The sequence below is a fragment of the Neolamprologus brichardi genome, chromosome 20 (genome assembly GCF_056152115.1).
Source record: "Neolamprologus brichardi isolate AB-2024 chromosome 20, ASM5615211v1, whole genome shotgun sequence".
Taxonomy (NCBI): Eukaryota; Metazoa; Chordata; class Actinopteri; order Cichliformes; family Cichlidae; genus Neolamprologus; species Neolamprologus brichardi.
In genome coordinates, this window is record NC_142123.1 from 25,738,580 (window position 1) to 25,764,466 (window position 25,887).

Genomic DNA, 25,887 nt, shown 5'->3' on the forward strand with positions numbered 1-25,887 from the left:
TAGCCAATTCACAGTGATTTTACTGCAGAAAGGTCAGTGCTCTATCTAGTCACATATCACTGAAAAGAGTCAGTAGTCCACAGAAAAGATAAAAGTACATCCCACTTTGAAATTAGCAAAATTGTAGTTTCTGATTCTATAATGCAAAAGTTATTTAGTGCAATATCAATGCATTTTGTATGCTATTCATGTGTTTATCTTATCACCAATGTTGTCAATTGCTTAGAGTTCATGGACAGAGCTGTGGGGCTCAGGGAGCTTCCTAATGTCACAGTTCTGGATCAAATTGAAGTAAAAAACGACCATCTCCTCGTAGTTCTTAGTGGAAATCCTTTCATTGATGCCATGGAATCTGAGAAACAAAGGAAAAAAAGGATTCATGGTACCTGGAACAAGAAAGTATTTTATATATTCCCCTCTTCTATTCATGCTGCGTGATCTGTTTCTAGAGTTCAGAAATAATCACTGCACGTGGAATTCTTCTTACTGTATTTGTTCAATTTTAAATTGAGGTCTGCAGACATTTTTGGTGAAACTCTATTTTGACAGTATTAAAAACTGCTGAATTCTCACCTCTCAGGGTCACCTGGCTTAAACCAAGCCGGGGAAAACCGATAAATATTTTTGGTCAGGTCGACGAAGTGTCGACTGTCTGTGTTTCCATTACAGATACCTGCACATTTAAATATGATATTAAATTACTTATAATGTCCCAAAAGATGCTTTAAAATGCTTCCAGCTAATTCATAAAAATGTCTACAAATCTGTATGAACCCTACCTGGAGCAACTGTAACTGTTGGAAACAAGTCCAACACCGTTTTCTTAATAATTTGGAAGCCAAAGGCCTTGTCATCAGCACCGCTGATGGGTAGAGGGTCAAATCCATAAACAAGTTCTACCTTCACTCGCTGGTCGCCCACCGTATCCTTGATGATGTCCAGTACCTAAAAAAGACAGCACACATCTCATATTCATGTCAAAGTGTACATAGTAAGGCATTCATTCTCAAAAAGGACTCTACCTCTTGCACCGACTGCGCTGAGTGAATTCGTAGATTTACATAAGCTTCAGCAAGGGAAGGAATAACATTTATCTGCAGTGGGAAGGAGATATTGAATTTTTACAAAGAAAAGTAACAGGCTTAAAATCTTACTTCTTGTGAATTACATTCAATTTAAAATAATCACTGCACCTTTACTCCTGCATTAAAAAAGGTGACTGCTGTGGTAGTCCTTACAAATGCATTAGATACTGGTTTTCTTTCAAGTATCCTGAAACATAAAAACTGGTCTATTTCACTGGAACCAATCACAAGAAAACATGACATTTGAATTTATATTTAAATGATATTTAGCAGTTATTACCTGCTAACGAGCGGAGAGAAGAGCCACAAATTCGACATTATGAACTTTAGTGGTAAACTGAACTGAAGGCAAAGAATTAGTAGTTGGTAAAGAATGAGTACATGAGTATACTACTAGTAAAGAAGTATTTAGATTACCCTACCTTGTGGGCCAGATGCTCAAAGGTGTCACCTTCAGGGCCATAACCAAATAACCTCGGCATTGGGTTGTCCTCTAGTCTGAGGAAACAGGATCACAGTTAAATCTTTTATACTAGCTTTTTAAACACGGGGTAGTAAAATTATGCAAGGCAGTGAAACATATGAACAGAGAAGCTAAACAGAACTCATTATAGTTTAAAAAACAATGTTCCTCTCACCTTTTGACTGCTGTGGCTAAGATCCCAATGCTAGTTTCCCTGGGAGGCATCGAGGAGTGACCAGGGGCCACAGACACACTAAGCTTTATAACAGCATGGCCTTTTTCACTTAACTCGATTCTGCAAATCATAAATCGTACACATACACATAAGATGTGATCAACAGAAGTGCACAATACAACACAGGCAGGTTCTTACAGAGCAGCAGGTCCTTCAAGACCAGGAATGATTCCATCATATATAGTCAGGCCCTCATCCATGACAAACAACAGCTGGACACCACGTTGTTTCAGAACACGCACTATGTTCATCGCTCCATTGAGACCACCAATCTTAAAAAAAAGAGATTTTGAAGAGCACAGCCATTAAAATGTGATATTTCCAATCCCATTTAAGTTTGTGGAACTGTTAACATACTTCTTCATCATGACCAAGACCGATGTAAAATCCCCTGCGTGGAGCATAGCCCTTTAACAGCAAGTACTCCAGCGCCTGAAGTATTCCCTAGAAGAAATAAATCAGCAGTTTAGTCAAATATACCTCAAGTCTGTTTAAAAGTAAGCTCACACAAAAGTAATATGTTTTCACACCATTAGATTGTTTTTGTCATCTATGGTTCCTCTGCCGTAGATGAAGCCATCGATCTCCTTTGCAGAAAATGGCGGCGCTTCCCAACCATCTGACTCTGAAGCAGGTACTACATCAATGTGGGCCAGCAGCATGTATGGAACCAGTTTGGGCTGTGATCCTTTCACCCAAAACAAGTGGCTGTAGTTTGCCACCAATTCATGATGAACCAAGCTAGAAGAGAAAACTGTAGGGAAGGCTGACAAAAACAAAAAAATTAAAAACAAGCTGAAAGAGCAATTCTTATCTTAAATTCATCCTATCTTTCATGTCTTATTTATGATAACTTTTTCATGATTATGACTTATTGATTTGTTGTTTATAGTAAAAATTCAACTACAAAAAGTTCCAGCTTCAAGCAAGTGGTGATATATGGTAAATAAAATCACTATCGCACTATCGCATTTTAGAAACTGTCGCAAGCTGTCACCTGCTAAAATTGAACTATAGAAAGTTTCATTTCACAAGTGAGATAAAACAACTGATAGAGGAGGCTATGAAAATTGCAGCAAATGCTTTACAAATGCAATCACTGGTTACTTTACTAGGTGCACCTGTTTAGCTAGTCATTAAAACAAATATCTAATCAGCTAATCACATGCAACCGAGTCAGTGCATTCAGGTATCTAGACATGGTCAAGATGGCCTCCTAAAGTTCAAAGTGAGCATTAAAATGGGGGAAATAAATGTGACTTTGAACCCAGAATTGTTATTGGTTTCCGATGGGTTGGTCGAAGTATTTCAGAAACTTGTGATTTACTAGCATTTTCCCACACAGAAAAAACTGGCAGTTTTCCACTTAAACAAGTGAAGACCAAGCAGCAACATCTGCAATTCTTATAAGTAAGGACTTTTATTTGAAAATATTAGTTTTTCAATTGTTTTGGGGCAGAGTCAGCTTCTTTTCCTTACATGACTTGGCATCAAAATACACTATATTGCCAAAAGTCAAAAATCAACCATCCAAATCATTAAATTCAGGTCTTCCAATCAATTCCATGGCCGCAGGTTTTATGCACCTGTGGCTATGGAATCAATCAAGCACCTAGACATGCAGATTTCTTCTACAAACATTTGTGAAAGAATGAGTTGATCTCAAGACCTCAGTGAATTCCAGTGCAAGTTCAGTCGTGAAATGTCCTTGCTACTAAATATTCCACAGTCATGTGAACAGCAGATGCTGAGCCTCCAAAAGTTGATTCTGTTCATCTGGACGTAGCGTTTTCAGTGGGAGAAACGTTTCGTCACTCAGCTGAGACTGAAGAAGTCACTTGGATGACTGCAGGTTTCCCCAATCTTGTAAACAGTACATTTGCATAATGACTGAAACCAGCCCACTGAAGGAATAATGGGCTGGGAGGTCACCTTCATCATAATTATGCAAATTCTCATGACCATTGATCAACAACCACTGATCAAAGACCACTGATCAATGGCCATGAATACCATTCACAAAGAGTTGGGGAATGGCTGCAGTCACAGCATTGTAAAATGGTGAAAGGTGTACTCTTAAGCCCCCTCCGCGATTCAGAGATGGTCTTTCCCTTTTCACATAAATGGCTCCTTTGACTCCGCACTCAAACCAGCGTTCCTCCCTGTCTAGGATGTGTACATCCTCATCATTGAAAGAGTGTCCACTGGCCAGTAGGTGTAAATAGACTGCAGAGTCCTGGTCTGAAGAGGTGGCTCTTCTGTGTTGTGCCATCCGCTTCACCAGAGGTTGTTTGGTTTCCCTGATGTATAAATCCTGGCAATCCTCCTGGCACTTAACACTATGTTACTCTGTTTGTGTCGGGGGACCCGATCCTTGGGGTGGACCAATTTTTGGCACAGCGTGTTTTGGGGTTTAAAAGCCACAGAGACGTGGTGTTTAGAAAAAATGTGTCTCAACTGTACTCCTGACACGTACGGGATCACTACAGGTTTTTGCTTAGGCAGCGCTTGTCCTTCTCTCCTGGATCAGCTGGTGCTTTCTTTAGGCGCCTTCCCAGCTTTGACAAAAGTCAAGCTGGGATAACCACAGTTACTCAGAGCCTTCTTGATGTGATGTTGTTCTGCTTCCCTGACTGCTGAATCTGTGAGGATGGTGTTCGCTCTGTGTTGTAGCGTCCTGATGACACCCAGTTTGTGCTCCAGTGGATGATGAGAGTCAAACATTAAATACTGATCCATATGTGTAGGTTTCAGGTACACATCAGCTTTTAGATGTTCCCCATTACTGATGGAAATCTCACAGTCTAAGAAGACTAACCTGCCACTTTTCACATCCTCCCTGGTGAATTTGATGTGTCGGAATCTGGCTTTGACAGTTGCCAGGAGAATGGTACTTGTCTGACTGACACAAACCAAGAGTAAAGTTTGGTAGAGGCATTTTCAGGAGTTGGGCTCGGTCCCTTAGTTTAAGTGAAAGGAACACTTGTGCTCCCAACAGGGAGATGGCCCTTTCCTGTTTCAACATGACTGCACACCAGTGCGCAAAGACCCATAAAGTCATGGATGAGCAAGTCCAAGATGGAAGACCTTCTTCCAACCAAATAGAACACCTTTGGGCAGGCCTGGACTGGGAAGAAAAATCAATAAAGTATCAGCCCTATACTTTATTATACACGTCCTGCCAATTGTGAGATACCATTCTGAGATAATCAGCTGGCCAAAGGAGGAAATAGAAGCTACTGACATCAAGACAAGGAAGTTCCTTGCCATGGAGGGTTTCACCCAAAGTTCAGCAACCTCAGGCTAAGCTAAGTGGAAGGAAGGATGCCGCGGACAAATGAGTGTCAGAACAACCATCCAGGATGAAACAACAACAATCCATGAGTACATCAAGAAGAGGTCCACTCTTGCTGCACTTTTCTTGGCTTGTTCTAGCAACAGCCGCCTCTTGTGACTGCAAGGACTTTAGATTAGCTGCTGCTATGGTAAATGGCCTGCATTTGTATAGCGCTTTATTATTACTTAGTCTTTAGCGTCCCTAAAGACTAAGTAAAGCGTACTGTAAAGCTCTATCAGTGCTGTAAAGCTCTATCAGTGCCCTGGGGCCCTTCTGATTAGTGGCTGACCTGCTCTGCCACCTGAGCTACAGCTACCCCATCCATTTTGTTGCATCTGTTTTCAAGTTCTTTTTCTTTTTCTCACTTAGCTTTTCAGTTCCACATTTTTATTTCTTTTTGTATGTCCATCTGTATCAACGCTTCTTCCATATTTAATTATGTTCTACAAGGTGGAATATTGTTGAGGGACTGGTTGGACTAAGATAATGTTTGGGTAATTTAGTGTCAGTAATAAGAATGAACCAATTGGCTGTCAGTCCAGCAGCCCTTCAAGATGGCCTGTAGCCTGTCTTATATCGACAAAGCGAAGGGTCTCACTGCAGCCACTGTGGAGCTCTACAATAACTGGAAACACATGACCTCAACAGTAACCTGAAACCCATGACTTCCAGACTAGGTAGAAACACGTCCAACATTTTGCAATACGGGACACAACACAAAAACAAAGGACGTTTCTCAATTCTAAAGTACGTGAGTCCGGACTTTCATTCAAACTACAGGTGAACAATAGTCAAAGCCAGATGTTTCCCCGTTATGTTGATATCAGTACACACCTACACAGCATGTCAACAAACCGTGAAAAAAAGCCACAGGATATAAAAAAAAATACATGAATGATTGCAGGTAAGGGTCTGTATATATTAGTATTTACGAAGGGTATGTTGTGACTTATTACTTACAATTACAGTGGTCCCTCGCTATAACGCGGTTCACCTTTTGCAACCTCGCTGTTTCGCGGATTCTTTTAGTGCAATTTTGCATGCTTTTTTTTTAAAGCACATTGTGTTCTTCGTCCCGATCGGCTGTAGATCATTGTCGATCTCCTCCGTGCCGTGCACGAAGGTTTGAGCTTTGAGAGTTTAAACAAGAGAGAAAAGTGTGAAACTGTTCATGCCTTTCTGAGAAAAGTGTATAAAGTGTGTAGTGATGGGTTTTACAGCCTTACAACATCTTTAAAAATTGTAAAAAATAAAGCTGGCTACTTCGCAGATTTCACCTATCGCTGGTTATTTTTAGAACAACACCCGCGATAAACGAGGGAACTCTATATACAAATCCTGAGAAATTTCAATCCCTTCTCTTTTGCTCTGAGGCGCGAGGGAAAAATATCGACAAGTCGATGAACATCATCTACAGATATATTCAGTAAATGCCCAAGACACCTTGAGAAATGTAAATCGCCGCTTGACTTTTTTTGGAAAACCCAACCATAAACAAGATGCGAATATCACACCGGAAACGAAGCGCCCTACAGGAGTTTCCCCACCGGAAGTAGTATATGCTAAGGTGCACATAGTCTATTGGAACAGCAGGATACTTGATGACATCACCGTTCCGGAGTTTTTACTGCCATCCCCTCTTAATTTAACTGTGATTAATATTTACAATGGAAATTACACATTATGTTTTTGATCATCTCTCTTTTTTTGTTTTTTAAAGATAATTTTTAAAAAGTATTTTAAGCACTCTGGCAAAATTCGCTTTTATGTATGATCTGTTCCATAATGTCTAAAGAGATTCATACAGTTAAGCACAATTACTGCATGTATGAAAACACAAGCTTAATCTCTCTATTAATAAAAATAGTATACATGTATGCCTGAATAATAAGAAAGAGGTGAGATGTTAGAACACTTTTATATTTATTTTAATAGACACTGACCCTTACAATAGACAGCTGGGGTTTTTTGAACAGAATTGAACAAATATTTAAAATATAATCGGATCACTTTTGGAGCAGCCGTCAGGATCTCCACGCATTAACATGTTGTTTTTGCTCCCAGTGAAAACGTTAACTCTTGAATTTAAATATTTTTAATGTTATATTTAATTCAGAGTCAGCTGTTTAAAAAAGAACAGAACATTTTACATCAGGCGGTATAACGGGTGAAATTTAAAGTATACTGGCAGCTCTACAACTAAGACTTCAGTATTAAATAAAACAGTCCTGCTATAAAGCTTAACTTTAATCTGAGCCAAACTGATTTGCTCAGGAACAAATGAAACACTGAAAAAAACCAAACAATGAAATTTTTAAATTATCTAATTGACTTATATATCATGTTTAACCTGAGTAGCGAAAGACCACAGGAGGGGTTTGAAAATGATGTCCGCTGTTCTCACTCGGTCTAGTGAGCCTTGACCTCCCAGGTCAGCTATCAAGCTGATGGGTAACAGACATCTCAGAAAACGTCTTCCCACTTTGGCAAATGTGTGATGTCTTGATAAATCGAGCAGATATTTGAAGTTTACACAGCTACATTCTCACCTGAAAATGTCCTAAAGGTTAATTTTGTGACCCAGAAAGAGTAATATTTCAAACTTTTTATATGTACTGTGTACACAAAAGCACACATATTGAGACACAGCTTGTGCAACGTAACTGTGTTCAAATTTGAAGTCACCTGTTTCTGGTTACTGTGGAGGTCACGTGTTTCCGGTTACTGTGGAGCTCCACAATTTTTTTGTTTGTTTGTTTTTTATTAATTAAACAAATGTAACAAGTACAACAAATATGGCAACATTTTAGAGACTTTTTCCAACTTGAGATAATACCAGAACAGCCTGTATTTCAAAATATAAAAGACAGATAATGAAAATAATATAAACATAAGTAACTAAAGAAATAAATAAGTAAATTTAATAAAAATTAAATTAAAAGACAAAAAATACAATTATAACCTAGGGGTTTTCTAAAAGCTTTAGTTCATTAACCATGTGATGCAGATCCACAGCTTGTTTTTTGTCCATAAACTTTACAGATGAGAAGAAGAGGCAGAGTTCTTCGTGAAAAGTGAAAAAGGATGGCTTAGTTTTCAGAAATCGACATTTATGAATGAACCCATAATAATTATCACATTTAAGACATTTTCAAGTTTCTTTTCTTTTCTTAGAGATTCAAGAATAATATCATTTTTAGAAAATTCAAGTAAGTTTGGAATCTTTGGGAAAAACCATCGTCCCACGGGGATTTACAGTATATACAGTGGGGCAAAAAAGTATTTAGTCAGCCACCGATTGTGCAAGTTCCCCCACTTAAAATGATGACAGAGGTCAGTAATTTGCACCAGAGGTACACTTCAACTGTGAGAGACAGAATGTGAAAAAAAAATCCATGAATTCACATGGTAGGATTTGTAAAGAATTTATTCGTAAATCAGGGTGGAAAATAAGTATTTGGTCACCTCAAACAAGGAAAATCCCTGGCTCTCACAGACCTGTAACGTCTTCTGTAAGAAGCTTTTCTGTCCCCCACTCGTTACCTGTATGAATGGCACCTGTTTGACCTCATCATCTGTATAAAAGACACCTGTCCACAGCCTCAACCAGTCAGACTCCAAACTCCGCCATGGCCAAGACCAAAGAGCTTTCGAAGGACACCAGGAAAAGAATTGTAGACCTGCACCAGACTGGGAAGAGTGAATCTACAATAGGCAAGCAGCTTGGTGTGAAAAAATCAACTGTGGGAGCAATCATCAGAAAATGGAAGACATACAAGACCACTGATAATCTCCCTCGATCTGGGGCTCCACGCAAGATCTCATCCCGTGGGGTCAAAATGATCATGAGAACGGTGAGCAAAGATCCCAGAACCACACGGGGGGACCTGGTGAATGACCTGCAGAGAGCTGGGACCAAAGTAACAAAGGTCACCATCAGTAACACACTACAACGGCAGGGAATCAAATCCCGCAGTGCCAGACGTGTTCCGCTGCTGAAGCCAGTGCATGTCCAGGCCCGTCTGAAGTTTGCCAGAGAGCACATGGATGATACAGCAGAGGATTGGGAGAATGTCATGTGGTCAGATGAAACCAAAGTAGAACTTTTTGGTATAAACTCAACTCGTCGTGTTTGGAGGAAGAAGAATACTGAGTTGCATCCCAAGAACACCATACCTACTGTGAAGCATGGGGGTGGAAACATCATGCTATGGGGCTGTTTTTCTGCCAAGGGGACAGGACGACTGATCCGTGTTAAGGACAGAATGAATGGGGCCAAGTATCGTGAGATTTTGAGCCAAAACCTCCTTCCATCAGTGAGAACTTTGAAGATGAAATGAGGCTGGGTCTTCCAACATGACAATGATCCAAAACACACCGTCCGGGCAACAAAGGAGTGGCTCCGTAAGAAGCATTTGAAAGTCCTGGAGTGGCCTAGCCAGTCTCCAGACCTCAACCCCATAGAAAATCTGTGGCGGGAGTTGAAAGTCCGTGTTGCTCAGCGACAGCCCCAAAACATCACTGCTCTTGAGAAGATCTGCATGGAGGAATGGGCCAAAATACCAGCTACTGTGTGTGCAAACCTGGTAAAGACCTATAGTAAACGTTTGACCTCTGTTATTGCCAACAAAGGTTATGTTACAAAGTATTGAGTTGTATTTTTGTTATTGACCAAATACTTATTTTCCACCCTGATTTACGAATAAATTCTTTACAAATCCTACCATGTGAATTCATGGATTTTTTTTTCACATTCTGTCTCTCACAGTTGAAGTGTACCTCTGGTGCAAATTACTGACCTCTGTCATCATTTTAAGTGGGGGAACTTGCACAATCGGTGGCTGACTAAATACTTTTTTGCCCCACTGTACATTCGTAAAATAAAAGTTCTGTCGAATCAATATTCCCATTACAGAAAGAACAAGACTTATTATCAATAGGAAAACGATGTCTGAGAAATTCTTTGGAAGGGTAAACGCCTGAGAGTATTTCATAATGGATCTCCTTAGCTTTTGAAGGAATGGGAAGTTTTAGGTAATTTGCTCTGATTTCTTTCTTTTGATCGCAGGAGAACGGTTATGAAATAGAATTTGGATTTGATCTATATGGGGGGAAAGCGTTAGTGAATAATTCCTTAATTTTAGAGTTTTTTAGACTGTTAGCTCCACAGTGGCTGCAGCCAGGTGCTCTTAGTCGACAAAGGGTCATGAGTGATGTGACTTGAGTGTTTTGAACCACATGCATCTCGGTGTAACGTTTCCACATACCTTGGCTCAGCAAGACGTGTAAAGGTCAATTCTGAATAAGGTGTACGGAACAAAGTACATCTGCACAGCAAACACTAACTGCGTCTGTATCCATTTATTAGCGCTATACAAGTTTGACATACAAAAACTACATTAACGTTTAGAGTTTGCTACAACTGACCGATCAAATCATGCGTGCAAGCGTCCACAGCCATCAGCTAGTTCCACGTTGAGCACAGTGTTGGGGAGTAACGGAATACATGTACCGCCGTTACGTATTTAAAATACAAAATATGAGTAGCTGTATTCCGTTACAGTTACCGTTTAAAAAGGTGGTATTTAGAATACAGTTACTTTGTTGAAATAAGTGGATTACACGGCGGTACTTCCCTGTTTCATATTGTCGCGGGTCAGGACTGTTAGGGTTTTGTTTGACAGCTATGTTCTGTTGTTCCAGGCAGCAGCGTTACGGTTGCCATGGTTACAGGGTGACTCTCTCTCTCTCTGCGTGTTTCCTGGGTGAGAGAGGCCTTTTTCTTGTTGTTGTGCTAAGGTGGTATGCTACAGGTATAGCTCTAAAGAATGTACCATCATAGGCAGTGTAGTCCGTGCTGCAGAGAGAATGGACTGCCATACCCGTTATGTGAGCGAGGGAGGGAGAAAAAGGAAAAGTACGAGCTGTCATAGAGCAAAAACGGGAGCTGGAAGCATGTAAATATAATAATAACCACTGCAGCCAAGAAGAGTGCCTGACAGCCCAGTTGTAAGTAAGCTATTAAGACTCGGCTGCACACTGTGTTCCTGTTTTCCTCCAAAAACAATAAGTTCCGTTGGAGCAGCCTTTCAACACCTCTCTCTTTCTCTCGCAGGCAAAGTTGACCCAGCCAACAAAGTAAAGCTATTTTTCGGCCGACACAGAACCCACCGTATTAGCCAGAGGTCCCTTTACTACGGTTCGGAGCCGCGGACCTTCAGTAACAGTAATAAATCACAGCAATAGTACATTCACGTAGTTGTAAACAGCATGATAATATATTAAGTAATCCAAAGTATTCAGAATACGTTACTCTGATTAAGTAACGTAACGTAATACGTCACAGAATACATTTTGGGGAATGTATTCTGTAATCTGTAATGGAATACATTTTAAAAGTAACCTTCCCAACACTGTATATAAAATAAAGTTACTTTAAGCACGTTTTACTGGCAGGTTTACCTTTTCGGAGGAATCTGTCAAATTCAAGCAGCGCAGTGGTGTTGCTTTCTGTTTTTGAGAATGACACGGTGGGGATGCGGATTGCCTCTGGACAAATAGAGACAAATTGTTACCAAACAGAAGTGTCTCTACCTCCATCTACATCCACTACAACACGACTCCGAATACCTTTAAAATTTGCTAGGAGCTCCTCTCTCTGATGGTGGTCAATGACGAGCGATTTGTTATTCGTCTTTTCCCAGTGTGCGAGTTGAAGTCCGGCGTTAACGTCCAGTGAAAGAGTCCTGATAGCAGCTATTGTAAATAACAGCAGGACTGTAATAAGCAAGCTGCTAATAATTATCTTTAAAAACTTAAATATTCTTAACTTTGAACCCGACTCAGTCATTGTAACGGTTGTTGTGTTTACAGCAGAACAGTGCTGCCAATAGTGATGGGTCGTTCGCGAACGAAATGGCTCTTAGAGCCGGGTCTTTGACGTGAATGATGCCAGCCGGCTCCTTATCGCAAGCCTTCAGGTGGTTTTTTTTTGTTTTTTGTTTTTTTTTCTCTCAGCCTCTCTCTCGCACTTTTTTTCTGCTTCACTCAGGAGCCTTGTGCTTTACGCTGGGCAGAGGGGGGAGGGGCGGTAGTTACACTCAGTAGCACAGGACCAGAGCCAGAGGGAGAGAAAGAGAGCCAGGGACAACAACCTCACATTAGAAAGGTATAGTAATCGTCCACAACTATTTTCAGTTGCAGATGATAAAGGATTCAGAAAGTTTATTCATGCAGGTCCATATGACAGAGAATATGCATGTTCTTTTTGTTTTCATATTTTAATTTATATTTAATTGTGTTGTGGTTTGCAGTGTTTTGTGTTGTTTCACTTTAAATTTGTAAAAGGAAAAAGCTGAAAATTAAAATAGTTGAAAGTTGAAATGTGAATAGTTGATTTTTGTATTATATGATTTATTTATTACATTTTATGTGGAGTGAATAAATAAAAGTATATTTATGGTGGCCCCTAGAGACAAAGCATATACAAACTTCAAATCACGTACGAACTCTGAAGCACGTACAAACCCTGAAGCACGTACAAACTCCAAAACATGTAAAACCACGTACAAACTCCAAAACACATACAAACTCCAAAACACGTACAAACTCTGAAGCACATAAAAACTCAGAAGCACATAAAAACTCAAAACACGTACAAAAGACAAGTGCTCCAGGATGCTGGGCGCAGTGTTGAGCTTTTGTTACCTAGTGGCTACACAAGCCAGCAAGTACCAACGACCGGAGTGCCTGTGTATAAATACACAAACAATACACACATGCTTTCAATTGTGTAATTTAAGTGATCTAGTAGCTCTGCTTTGGAAGTTCAGTTCATGCTTGAAATGTGTTTTGGAGTTTGTACGTGTTTTGTCTCTAGGGGCCACCGCATATATTTATATATAAACATATATAAATAAAACCACTTTTTTTACGTTAGTAATTCCTTTTGTGCATAATTTTATATTATTGTTAATAATAAATTAATTAAAGCAACAAAACAACCTGAAGATCCGGTTCGGAGCCGAAAGAGTCGGCTCTTTTTAGTGAGTCGAATCGAAAGAGCCGGATCTCTAAAAAGAGCCGGAAATCCCATCACTAGTTGCCAACTCCACAGTAAGGAAAATCGCTATTGGCTGTCATAAAAGTCGCTAGAAGTCGCTAAATGACTTGCATAATTGGTCATGCTAATGTAATTGTAACCTACGCTGTTGGAGAGAGAAATAACATCGTGGAAGAGAGACAATGTCAGTAAAAAACGTCTTAAATCCATTTATAATTTATATCTTTTAGCAATTATTGTTTTTTTTAATGTCACAATTCCAACCCTGCTCCTTTATCCGGGCTTGGATCAGCAAAAGTGACCCGAAATAGGCACTCTGGTGGAGTTACTTTGTGTGTGTGTGTGTGTGTCTGTGTTTTTAAGTATTTTAAAACCTTGTGGTCCACAAAACAACATAACAGTAACATAACAGTAAAAGAACTGACTGCGTTACAGTCAGTGCGGGAGCAGCGGCTTTGTTCATGCGCGATTCATTTGCAGTTTGAACGCATAGGTTTGAACGTCTCCTGCCCTGATAGCAGCTGGGGGAGGACTATCCTTCGCCTGTGAGCGCTTTGGCATGGGGAAGGTGCCCATGGCAGCACCCGTTGCTTATTGAGAGTAAGAGCGATACGCGTTTTCACGTCCAAAAGTCATAAACAAGGCTCCAATAACACCAGAAGAAGTCGCCAGATTTGTCGCTACTCGCTTTTTAGGGGAAAAAAGTCGCTAAGGGGGTCTAAAAACTCGCTAAATATAGCGACAAAATCGCTAAGTTGGCAACACTGCAGCAGAACTCGTCAACTGTGACTGCAGGCTGAATTTACGGTGGCCCTGAGAGGCCAAACGGACTGCAACTTCAGAAAACACTTGCAAAAAGAAAAATGCTGCAAAAAGAAAAACACCTGCAAAAATAAAAACACTTGCAAAAAGAAAAATGCTGCAAAAAGAAAAATGCTGCAAAAAGAAAAACGCTGCAAAAGCACACACAACACAACGAAAATGTTTCTGGGGAGACAATAACCGGATGGACCAGTTGCACGAACCAAAAAATGCTAACAAGTGCACTGGGACTGGGAGACACTTCAAAGAAGTGGAAGCGGAGCGGCCAAAGAGTAAATTTTCAAAAGTAAGTTCTGAATATTATGTCACTTATTTATGTGCAACTGTTTAATAATGAAGAACATTAAAACATTACTGTTGGCCACATGTCGGCAAAGTTATGTGACATTAGCGATGTTTGTACTTTCAGCATTTACTTTGTTTTAAAGCCTTTACTTTATACGCCGTTAGATAGTCAACATCTTACAGAGAATCTGATGATTTTGTGGATAATTAAAGTCAGTCATATATTCACAAACACAACAAGCTGTAAGTCAGTGATGCTGCTCGGTTTGCAGTCCTGAATATCACGGCACCAGCAGGATTCACTGCACTGTTAATGTTAGCTATGTTATATTGCTGCCTCTGTTCGGTGGTGTCGAGCCAAACGGACTTTAACGTGTGTTTGAACGAGCTGACGGTTCACTCGTTAAGCTGAAAGAAAGATGCTTTAATCACAGCAGTCACACATGTGTCCACTGTACCATCTGGGAACTCTTCTTGTTTAGCACTCGTAATAACACAAACACTAAATCCTCCTTCTCTTGTGCTGTTTTGTAGCAGTGTATACACCTGAGACTGTCACCTGTCTGGCTGTCCTGCACTCTCTCTCTTTTTCTTTCTCTCTGATTGTGTAATAAAAGTATGAACATGTATTTTTAAGTTACACTTGTGTTTGAATCCTGCAGCTTATCACATATTTGATTTCCATGTGTGACAACTGCAAGTGTCCAGAGTGAGGACAGACTGAGGGACCCACTGCTGCACATCATCTGTGAGGCTTTGCACCCCTGATGATCCACCAGGACAAACTCAGCAGTGTGTGATGAAGAGGCGGAGGAAGAGCCAGCAGCAGCTGACAGATGGAGAGAATAGACAGACTGTTCCCTGTTTGTGAAGGACTGCTAGGAAAGTTATAACTAATTGTCTGTCCTCAATCAGTCTTATTAGGTAATGTTCAAATAATTTGATCATTCCAGTGTTTTCAGTGTGGGAGAAAGTACTCGGGGCCTTCAAGTTACACACTATGAAAGGGAGAAACACGTTTAATATTCAGAAACCTAAAGTATGTATCAGCAGCAGAATGGACCTAAAAATAAATGTTTGTTTCAGTTCTATGAAGCTTTGAGTATTTTGGAGTCAGTATTTAGTAGCACTGCTATGTTTGTTGCATTATATTGCTGTAATTGTTTATATGCTTTATATATTCTGAGGTAAGTTGATCTATAGTGTTACATCATATTCTATAAGGATGTTACGTGTTTGTATACTTTCTGCCCAGTTTGGCCCATTTAGCAGAAGTCAGCCTGTTTAAGGCTCTGATATCTATTCTGTATGACTTAAAGCAGTTATGACATGGTCTGATTTTCTCACCCAATAAAGGAATATTTCATATATCAGTCTACTCTTCATTCTATCAGAAACAGTTATCACAGCTCGTACATTTGCTTTTTACACATATATAGAAGCATTGAGCCAAATTTAGTAATGCCAACATATTAAAAGAACAATATTTGTCTCTTATATATAATACATCTATATATACACTGTCACAGATACTTGTCTTTAAGTGAAGATTTAAGGTGATAGGAAATATGAATAAATGCAACTTGAATCTTTACTGAAGCTCAGTGTTTAGCACAGAGTTCATGTTCACTGCTGTAATAACTAATAATGATTAATATAATATAGGCCATATTATATTTACATTACCAAAGTGAGATGACTTTAGTCTCATGAACAACATTAGCTAATTGTTATTTACTAGCTAATCTTAAATGACTGTTCAGTTCCCAAAAGTCTTTGAGTACGCGGCCCTTGAGGACCGTTAAGGCGGCAGACCCTGAATTGGGACACAGCCCCTGAATTGGGATACAGCCATACATACATGTTTTGGTTCGTGAAACTGGTCCGTCTGGTTATTGTCTCCCCAGAAACATTTCCATTGTGTTGTGTGTGCTTTTGCAGCGTTTTTCTTTTTGAAGCATTTTTCTTTTTGTAGCATTTTTCTTTTTGCAGCTTTTTTCTTTTTGCAGCATTTTTCTTTTTGCAGGTGTTTTTCTTTTTGCAGCATTTTTCTTTTTGCAAGTGTTTTTCCTTGTTTCAGCATTTTTCTTTTTGCAGCATTTTTCTTTTTGCAAGTGTTTTTCTTTTTGCAGCATTTTTCTTTTTGCAAGTGTTTTTCTTTTTGCAGGTGTTTTTCTTTTTGCAGCATTTTTCTTTTTGCAAGCGTTTTCTGAAGTTGCAGTCCGTTTGGCCTCTCAGGGCCACCGTATGAATTTGCATTAGAGCCACCTGCTGGCAGACAAGGACAGTCATGCCTACATTATGTAGAGAGCAGTTTTAAGAGCTTATTTCAGTTTTAGTTAAATCACCATCACCATTCGGGGAAGAAAGAATATACAAAGCTTGCATTCAATCTCCCTCACGACGTGCAGCAAAGGCTTGTTTTGCAGTATAAAAAGGCGCTTAGATTTTTAGTAGAAAAATAATTGCAAAATACAAAGCAAACACTTTATTGAAATACATTTCAAACATTTTTTAAAAATGCATGTAAGTACAGTGACTGTTGGAAAGGCTGTCAGCTGTGTGGGGGAGCCCCCTTGTGGCAAGAGAGCACAGTTGCACTATTGAGCACATGTTCCAGTGATCAGAGTTGGAGCTAACACATAGCAAGAGCCATCTGGCAGACTGACTCAGCAGGGGATGTCTACACACGGTGTGAGTTGTGTGCGTCGCTAAAGAACTGTGAGTAGACGTGGAGCCCTGCCTGGAAAGGACAGTTTTAGTCTTTTATGCCAATTAGACATTTAGTGGATGTAGAAGTGCAATGTGTATCGACCTGTTCGCTATGTGGCTAGTTCATGCTACTAATGCTACCTGTTATGCTACATACCTGCTAGCTGTAAGCTAAACGATTTTGGTGTTTGTGATATATTGTTGTTGGGTGTATTGGCAATCAATGTCATGTACTGTAAGGGTTTGGGAGTAGTGTATGAAACTGGTGCATGTAGATGTTCATATAGGAATTCCCATTTGTAGTTCTGGTTAGATTCGAAGAACGCTAATGAATCATAATTCATGACTTAGATGTTTATTACATTCAGTATTCTGTATATGTTCTGTTCACAGACCACACACCCATACCCCTCACCACTCTGTAAGCCTGCGGTTGCATTACTTTGTTGCTGTACTGTGCTGTTAAGCTGAGGAATCACAGTAAAGATGGTATAACCTTTATCTGTGTGTCCTGTGTGTTCTGACCGACACCCCAAGGTGAACACCACTGCTAATCAGCCAACGCCTATACAGTCCTGGGTTCAACCCAAATTAACATTGGTCCTTCGAGCCGGATGGTGCTTTCCTTGGATCCAAAAGATGCAGCCTAGTTTCTTCTCCAGTGAAGATGTCTCAGAATCAACTCGCCCACGGCGCCAAGTACAACCTCCCCCCTACCTTGCAGACTATGAGGTGAGCTTGGTGGGCCACCAACGAGACATGACATCCTACCGTCACTCGTACACAGCACAGTATGCACCCGGGCTAGAAGAGCGAAAGCAGTACATGCCATCGGCAGTGTCTGTACAGACCTCCCGCTCGTCTAGCCCAACAAGTCAGCCTGGATGGGAACACACCGTGGATGAATGGACCGCTTCTCCGAATGATCTGCAGGATATGCGGCAGCATGTGTCCAGTAGGGATGGCCTGAACCATCAGCCTCCTTCTCCTTTCCATCGACCATGGGAAATGTCTGCGGTTTCGGGTTTGCAGTATGGTATGAATGGCAGACCTCAGCCTTACACCCAAACACGTGAACCAGACAGAGGTGGTTACCTGTCAGAGCAACGGGACCAGAGATCACCCACCAACGTATGCAGCCCATCAGTGTCCCCACAATTAGTTCCCATACACATAGAATAGATGCACGAATGAGTCCATGGCCGCAGTATGACAATAGGCAGGACATCCATGCTCAACAAGAATACCAAAGGCCATACTTTCGCCCACCAACAGCTCAGAGTATTCCACCCAAGGATACTACAATGATTGATACATTGGATAGGATGATGGGTGAACTACAGCTCTTAAAGGAGCAGGCACTGACAGCTAGTCGGCCGACCCCGCCATTCCCCAACAGTACACCTTCCTTTCAGTTTGAACATCCACCTAACATTCAGCAACATTTGAAGCCTCCTTGGCAGGAGCAGTTTTCTGTTAGGGCTTATCCCAGTTTCCAGAGTCAAGCCCCCACCAACATCTGGAGCCAGCAGCCCGTAACCGAGGTACCAAGATCTATCACTACATCATTGCAATATAAACCTCATCCATCCCCAGCCTACCAGCCACCACATGTTATGGCACAAGAGAAAACATACAGGGGTCCAACTCCAAGTATTCCTGATCTCATTAAGAAGGACCCAAGCGAGTTTGCACGGTTAAAGATCACACTTGACAAACTGCTGCCACTGGACGGGACAGAGCTTTTCAAGTTTCAGATACTGATGGATCATTTGAAACTAGATGAAACATGTTCTGCTTAAAGTGATTAGAGTTCTCCTGAGAAATGGTGACAAAACTCTGGACACTTATGCCATCTTGGATGATGGCTCTGACCGCACCATGCTGCTCTCCTCTGCAGCTCAGCAACTGGGCCTAACAGGCACAACTGAAGACCTCGCCTTGAGAACTATCCGTCAGGATATCCAAACGTTACATGGCGCCTGTGTTTCATTCACACTGTCCCCTATCATGCAGCCCCAGAAATCCTTCCACATAGCTAATGCCTTCACTGCCCAGCGGCTTGGCTTAGCTGAGCATTCATATCCAGTTACCATGCTCAAGAGAAGGTACAGACATCTGAAGGACTTGCCCCTACAAACCTTCAGCAGAGTTTCACCCCTGTTGCTAATTGGGGCTGATCACCCACATCTCATAAACCCTATAGAGCCTGTGCACTTTGGATCACCAGGAGGGCCAGTTGCGATGCGAACCCGACTGGGATGGACTCTGCAAGGGCCTGCAAAGTCGCTTGAGTCACAGTTAGAGTCTCAACAGTGTCTGTATACCTCCTGCAGCCCCCTATCTGTTGAACTCCAGAGGAATGTGGAGAAGCTGTGGCAAGTGGATGTTCTACCATATAAAAGTGAAGAGGAGGTGACAAGGTCGAGGGAGGATCATGAAGCCCTTCAGATATTGGAGGCCAGAACAAGGCGCATGGATGTTAAGGGAGTGCTCAGGTATGCCACACCCTTATTGAGGAGGAAGGATGCACCACTTTTTCAGGCCACCCAAGAAGCGACACTGCCCAGCCTGAGGAGTATGGAGAGACGTCTGAGCAAAGACCCGGTTAGGGCTGCTGCATATATGGACGAGATTGAAAGGTTGGTGACCTCTGGGTTTGTAGCCAAACTGCAACCGGAAGTTGCCTCTCAGAGCCAAGAGAGTTGGTACATACCTCATCACATGGTCCAACACAATGGCAAGAATAGAGTGGTCTTTAATTGCTCTTTTCGACACAAGGGACTTAACCTGAACGAGTCCCTATTGCCTGGCCCTGTCCTGAGCCCTTCTCTGGTTGGAGTGCTCCTGCGCTTCAGAGAACACAGCATTGCCATCAGTGGTGACATAAAAGGGATGTTTCACCAGGTGTGCCTACTCCCGGAAGACAAACCGCTCCTGAGGTTTCTTTGGCGCAATATGAATCGGGATGAGCCCCCTCACAGCTATGAATGGCAAGTCCTTCCCTTTGGGACAACATGTAGTCCCTGCTGTGCCTCCTTTGCGCTACAGCGGCATGTCCTCCTGCATAGTGAACCACGAGAGGAGGTGAGGTTCTCCATCGAACGGTGCTTCTATGTGGACAACTGTCTACAGAGTGTTTCATCGATTGAAGAAGCCCAGGAGTTGGTCAAGAAACTATGGAAGCTTCTGGCTTCCGGGGGCTTTGAAATTCGGCAGTGGGCTAGTAATAAGCCAGAAGTGATTAGTCATCTGCCATCCGAGGCACGGTCAGACAAACTGGAACTCTGGCTGTCACGGGACCGACAAGAAACGCATGAATCAACCCTGGGACTGAACTGGAACTGTGAGACAGACACCCTCAGCCTCAAGCACCGACCCATTGACTATGGAGAGCCCACTATGAGGAACATATATCGAACCCTGGCTAGTCAGTACGACCCACTTGTGTTCATCATTCCCTTCACCACCAGGGCCAAGATTATTGTACAGCAACTCTGGGACAAGCATCGAGATTGGGATGACCCCCAGTTACCTCATGATTTGCTGCACCAGTGGAAGACATGGAAGGGGGAGTTGGTGCATTTATCAGAGTTAACATTGCCGCGATGTTACACACTGCCGCACATGGATCAGTCTGACATTGCAAGAGAAGTACATATCTTTTGCGATGCATCAGAGCGAGCCTATGGCTCTGTGGCTTACCTGAGATCAGAAGATCATTATGGTAATGCGCAGCTGTCATTCCTCATGGCCAGATCACAGGTTGCTCCAAGGAAGCAGATATCTATTCCCAGACTCGAACTCTGCGCTGCACTCACTGGAGTCCAGCTCGCAAAGCTATTTCAGACAGAACTAACGTTCAAGGTGACCACATGTACGCTGTGGTCTGATTCAACCACTGTCCTCAACTGGTTGCATTCCACATCCTGCCATTTCAAGGTGTTTGTTGGCACCAGGATTACAGAAACTCAAGAGCTTACTAACCCCAAAGACTGGCGATATGTGGATTCTACAAGAAACCCAGCTGATGACATCACAAGGGGCAAAGGTCTCACTGAACTGGCCAGCCCAAATAGGTGGACTCAAGGACCAGATTTTCTCCTCCTACCTCCTGACCAGTGGCCCTCCTGCCCATCGTTGGGTACATCAGACCCAGAGGATGGCACCGAGCTAAAACACTCTGCCATATGCCATATGGCTAACACAACCCCGGGTAATCAAACCCCAGAGGCCCAGCGGTCCAACACATGGGCAGAATTAGTAGAAGCCACAGCTAAGGAGATTCAAAATGCAGCAATGCAGGGTGACCCAGCTGGGAGTAACTCACCTACTGCAGGGGCCTACACCGAGGCAGAGCAACGGGTCTTGAGACAGATTCAGATGGACTGTTTCCCAGAGGACTACTACATACTACTGGCAGGAAAACCTATACCGGCTAACAGTCGGCTGCTATGCCTAGCACCGCAGAATGATGCCAATCATAGACTGATCCGGGTTGGTGGCAGGCTGCGGCGAGCAGAGAGCCTTGATCTGTCTGCTGTACACCCTGTGGTCCTGGATCCCACCCATGTGTATACCAGACTACTTATTCAAGATGTGGATGCACGTCTCGGTCATCCTGGCCCAGAGAGAGTATTCGCTGAGCTTCGGCGGACTGTATGGATCCTGCGAGGTAGAGAGCCCGTTAAGCAGCACCAACATAGTTGCATGGATTGCCGTAGGTGGAGGGCAAACCCAGCTTCCCAGCAAATGGCTGACCTGCCGCCTGCCCGCCTCAGGCTGTTCAAACCTGCCTTCTATTTGACTGGCATGGACTGCTTTGGTCCTTTCTGGATCAAGATAGGCAGACGCAGGGAGAAGCAATGGGGCATTTTGTTTAAGTGCCTCACTACTCGGGCCGTTCATATCCGGTCGTTCAGTCAGACGTCACGGATGACGTTGCTGGTATTTCCGGGCCTAAGTGCTCCTCAAGAAACAACGATGGCGGAGCCAGTGACTTTGTTCACGATTACCTCCTTCTTTAGCGAAGTACCAATTAGGGTTAAAAAGGGTCTTAATTCCTTCAACTCTAGTAAAGTGGTCAGTGTAACCGTTCTCCCAGGCGGAATTATAAAGGGAAGTGTCCAGGCATCCATGAAAAAGAAGATTTACAATGTTGAGGTGAGCTAGGAGTAAGCTAGCTAGCCGACGATTAAACATGAGATATTCTGTATTCTGATGTATTTCATAAAGCACACACACGTACAGCAATGCTATAACAGTGGAAGTAAACGAAGATGAAAATCTACATAACATGGAGGTTTTGGAGAGTTAGTAATGTTAGCCTAGTACTAGTTATATTAGCCTAGTTAACCTAGTACCAGTACACAGAGCAGCGCTGCAAGTGTTTGTTAGAATGTTTAGGGTAAGCATTAACTTTCTTTCAATGTAGGTGCATGTTGAGGGTCAGTCAATCAGGTTTAGCTCCTGTGAGTGCCCGATTGGCAATGATAAGTGCCATCATACGGCAGCATTGTTGATTTGGGTGGAGAAGAATGTGTCTCGCACTGACGTGGAATGTGTGTGGAAGAGGGTAAAATCATCCAAAGCAGAAGAAATTACTGCCAAGAGAGTGTCTGTGATGACACCATCAACAACACAAGGTCAGTTATTTATTTAAAATTTGCTCTTTGAATTAATTATAATTATAATAATTATTTTCTTAACTTTTTAAAAAGCATTGTGTTTTATATGCTAAAATTATTATTTATTTAGATTACTAAAAGCATTTTTTATTTTATTTTTCAGCTGGAATCGAAAGACCTGTCTCCCAGGAGGACAAGGAATGGGCAGTGGCATCCCTATCGAAATTGCAGCGTTTTACTGGGATGGGGTGGGTTTTGAGTCCTGAATGCTCCCAGGTACTTTGATATTTACTCATGTGGTATAAATTGTACATGTATGTAAACTCTTGTAAACTACATACATCAGACTGTTTGCTTCCACTGTCCCCACTTTATTTTTTACATGTATTTTATATACTCTGTACCTGACTTTGTCTATTCTGTGGTCAAAATTGCTTGGTTCCATTAAAACCTTTAAAATCCTTTTGCTTTAAATCTAGGCTAAACCAGCCAAGACATTTGATGAAGTGCTTAGGAACCTGGGATTTCCCCAAACAGAAGAGAAGGCTCGTTATCTCTTGGCATCACTGGCTGTGTCTGACGAAGAGAAGAAACAGATCGAGGAAGCAACAGTTGGGCAAACGAAGAATGCATTGTGGTAAGAAAGTGCTTTGAAATGAATTCTGTTAAGTGTTAAGTAAGAAATTTTAGTTAACTGTGTCTCTTAATTTGTGTTTCTTTATAAAAGGTCAGCCTATCGCAAGAAGAGAATCACAGCCAGCAACTTCGGTTTGGTCCTGAGTGCAGTCCAGCGGCGCTCATACCCCCCTTCCTTATTTAAGACTCTGCTTGGATAGTACAACCTGACAGAAGGATCTAAAGTAAGTTGTTAGTAAAAAGGGTCTGTGCATCTAAGAATTCCTTTATGACTAAATTATATTTTCATCCCCAAAGGCATGTGATTGGGGGATCCTTCATGAGCCAAAGGCCAAGCAGCTGTACACTGACTGTACTGGTGCAGCTATCAAGGAGAGGGGACTGTTTTTATCTAACAGTGGCCTGCTTGGTGGTTCTCCAGATGGGACTGTCTCTAATGAGTGCATCATTGAGGTGAAATGCCCATGGTCAGCCAGAACCAAAACTGTATTGGAGGCTGCAGAAAGTAAGGACTTTTTCCTACAGCTGGATGAGGCAAGTGGTTCCCTGGTATTAAAAAAGAATCACAACTACTGGCATCAGATCCAGGGCAACCTCTATCTCACAGGGGCGAAAAGCTGTCACTTTATTGTTTGGACTCCATGTGACTTTTTCATCTTGCATGTGGATAGAGAACAAACTTGGGCTGTTAACATTGAAGTGTTGGAAACGTATTTTATCGCAGCTTTGAATTCATATCAGCATTAGTAATTTATCAGTCCAAATGTTTATACAGTGGGGCAAAAAAGTATTTAGTCAGCCACCGATTGTGCAAGTTCCCCCACTTAAAATGATGACAGAGGTCAGTAATTTGCACCAGAGGTACACTTCAACTGTGAGAGACAGAATGTGAAAAAAAAATCCATGAATTCACATGGTAGGATTTTTAAAGAATTTATTCGTAAATCAGGGTGGAAAATAAGTATTTGGTCAATAACAAAAATACAACTCAATACTTTGTAACATAACCTTTGTTGGCAATAACAGAGGTCAAACGTTTACTATAGGTCTTTACCAGGTTTGCACACACAGTAGCTGGTATTTTGGCCCATTCCTCCATGCAGATCTTCTCAAGAGCAGTGATGTTTTGGGGCTGTCGCCGAGCAACACGGACTTTCAACTCCCGCCACAGATTTTCTATGGGGTTGAGGTCTGGAGACTGGCTAGGCCACTCCAGGACTTTCAAATGCTTCTTACGGAGCCACTCCTTTGTTGCCCGGGCGGTGTGTTTTGGATCATTGTCATGTTGGAAGACCCAGCCTCGTTTCATTTTCAAAGTTCTCACTGATGGAAGGAGGTTTTGGCTCAAAATCTCACGATACTTGGCCCCATTCATTCTGTCCTTAACACGGATCAGTCATCCTGTCCCCTTGGCAGAAAAACAGCCCCATAGCATGATGTTTCCACCCCCAAGCTTCACAGTAGGTATGGTGTTCTTGGGATGCAACTCAGTATTCTTCTTCCTCCAAACACGACGAGTTGAGTTTATACCAAAAAGTTCTACTTTGGTTTCATCTGACCACATGACATTCTCCCAATCCTCTGCTGTATCATCCATGTGCTCTCTGGCAAACTTCAGACGGGCCTGGACATGCACTGGCTTCAGCAGCGGAACACGTCTGGCACTGCGGGATTTGATTCCCTGCCGTTGTAGTGTGCTACTGATGGTGACCTTTGTTACTTTGGTCCCAGCTCTCTGCAGGTCATTCACCAGGTCCCCCCGTGTGGTTCTGGGATCTTTGCTCACCGTTCTCATGATCATTTTGACCCCACGGGATGAGATCTTGCGTGGAGCCCCAGATCGAGGGAGATTATCAGTGGTCTTGTATGTCTTCCATTTTCTGATGATTGCTCCTACAGTTGATTTTTTCACACCAAGCTGCTTGCCTATTGTAGATTCACTCTTCCCAGTCTGGTGCAGGTCTACAATTCTTTTCCTGGTGTCCTTCGAAAGCTCTTTGGTCTTGGCCATGGCGGAGTTTGGAGTCTGACTGGTTGAGGCTGTGGACAGGTGTCTTTTATACAGATGATGAGGTCAAACAGGTGCCATTCATACAGGTAACGAGTGGGGGACAGAAATGCTTCTTACAGAAGACGTTACAGGTCTGTGAGAGCCAGGGATTTTCCTTGTTTGAGGTGACCAAATACTTATTTTCCACCCTGATTTACGAATAAATTCTTTACAAATCCTACCATGTGAATTCATGGATTTTTTTTTCACATTCTGTCTCTCACAGTTGAAGTGTACCTCTGGTGCAAATTACTGACCTCTGTCATCATTTTAAGTGGGGGAACTTGCACAATCGGTGGCTGACTAAATACTTTTTTGCCCCACTGTAGTTAATTTTAAAACTATTTGTAAATATTTGTAAATTGTACATTTTTTGTCATTGTAACTTTGTAAATATATTCAGATAAATTCTTAAATTATATTAATTTTTGATTTGAAAAAATAAAATGTTTTGGACAAACTGTTCCTGAAAATAAAGAGTAACACATGTATCTGGTATTCTTCATTTTAATTGAAAATGTTTAGCAAGAAAACTAGGCAGTAATCAGGAAGCTGGAATGGAATGAAAAATGT

General features: G+C 41.9%; 2 protein-coding genes across 2 annotated transcripts; one reads left to right on the forward strand and one right to left on the reverse strand.

Moving 5' to 3' along the window:
* LOC102783315 (N-fatty-acyl-amino acid synthase/hydrolase PM20D1.2-like) lies at nt 1–12,013 on the reverse strand. Its single transcript, XM_006794202.3, has 13 exons — nt 11,751–12,013; nt 11,583–11,669; nt 2,314–2,549; nt 2,141–2,227; nt 1,922–2,055; nt 1,724–1,843; nt 1,508–1,583; nt 1,366–1,427; nt 1,194–1,272; nt 1,023–1,094; nt 780–945; nt 574–673; nt 1–352 (listed from the first exon to the last, which is right to left on the reverse strand). The coding sequence occupies exons 1-13, from the start codon at nt 11,968–11,970 to the stop codon at nt 223–225; spliced, it is 1,569 nt and encodes a 522-aa protein (XP_006794265.2). The 5' UTR covers nt 11,971–12,013; the 3' UTR covers nt 1–222.
* Nucleotides 9,995–24,019, forward strand: LOC148096999 (uncharacterized). The gene is made up of 5 exons (XM_087833371.1): nt 9,995–22,646; nt 22,792–22,904; nt 23,108–23,265; nt 23,356–23,488; nt 23,562–24,019. Exon 1 carries the CDS (start codon nt 18,784–18,786, stop codon nt 22,171–22,173), a length of 3,390 nt encoding a protein of 1,129 aa, XP_087689497.1. The 5' UTR covers nt 9,995–18,783; the 3' UTR covers nt 22,174–22,646; nt 22,792–22,904; nt 23,108–23,265; nt 23,356–23,488; nt 23,562–24,019.
* The last annotated feature ends 1,868 nt before the right edge of the window (nt 24,020–25,887 follow it).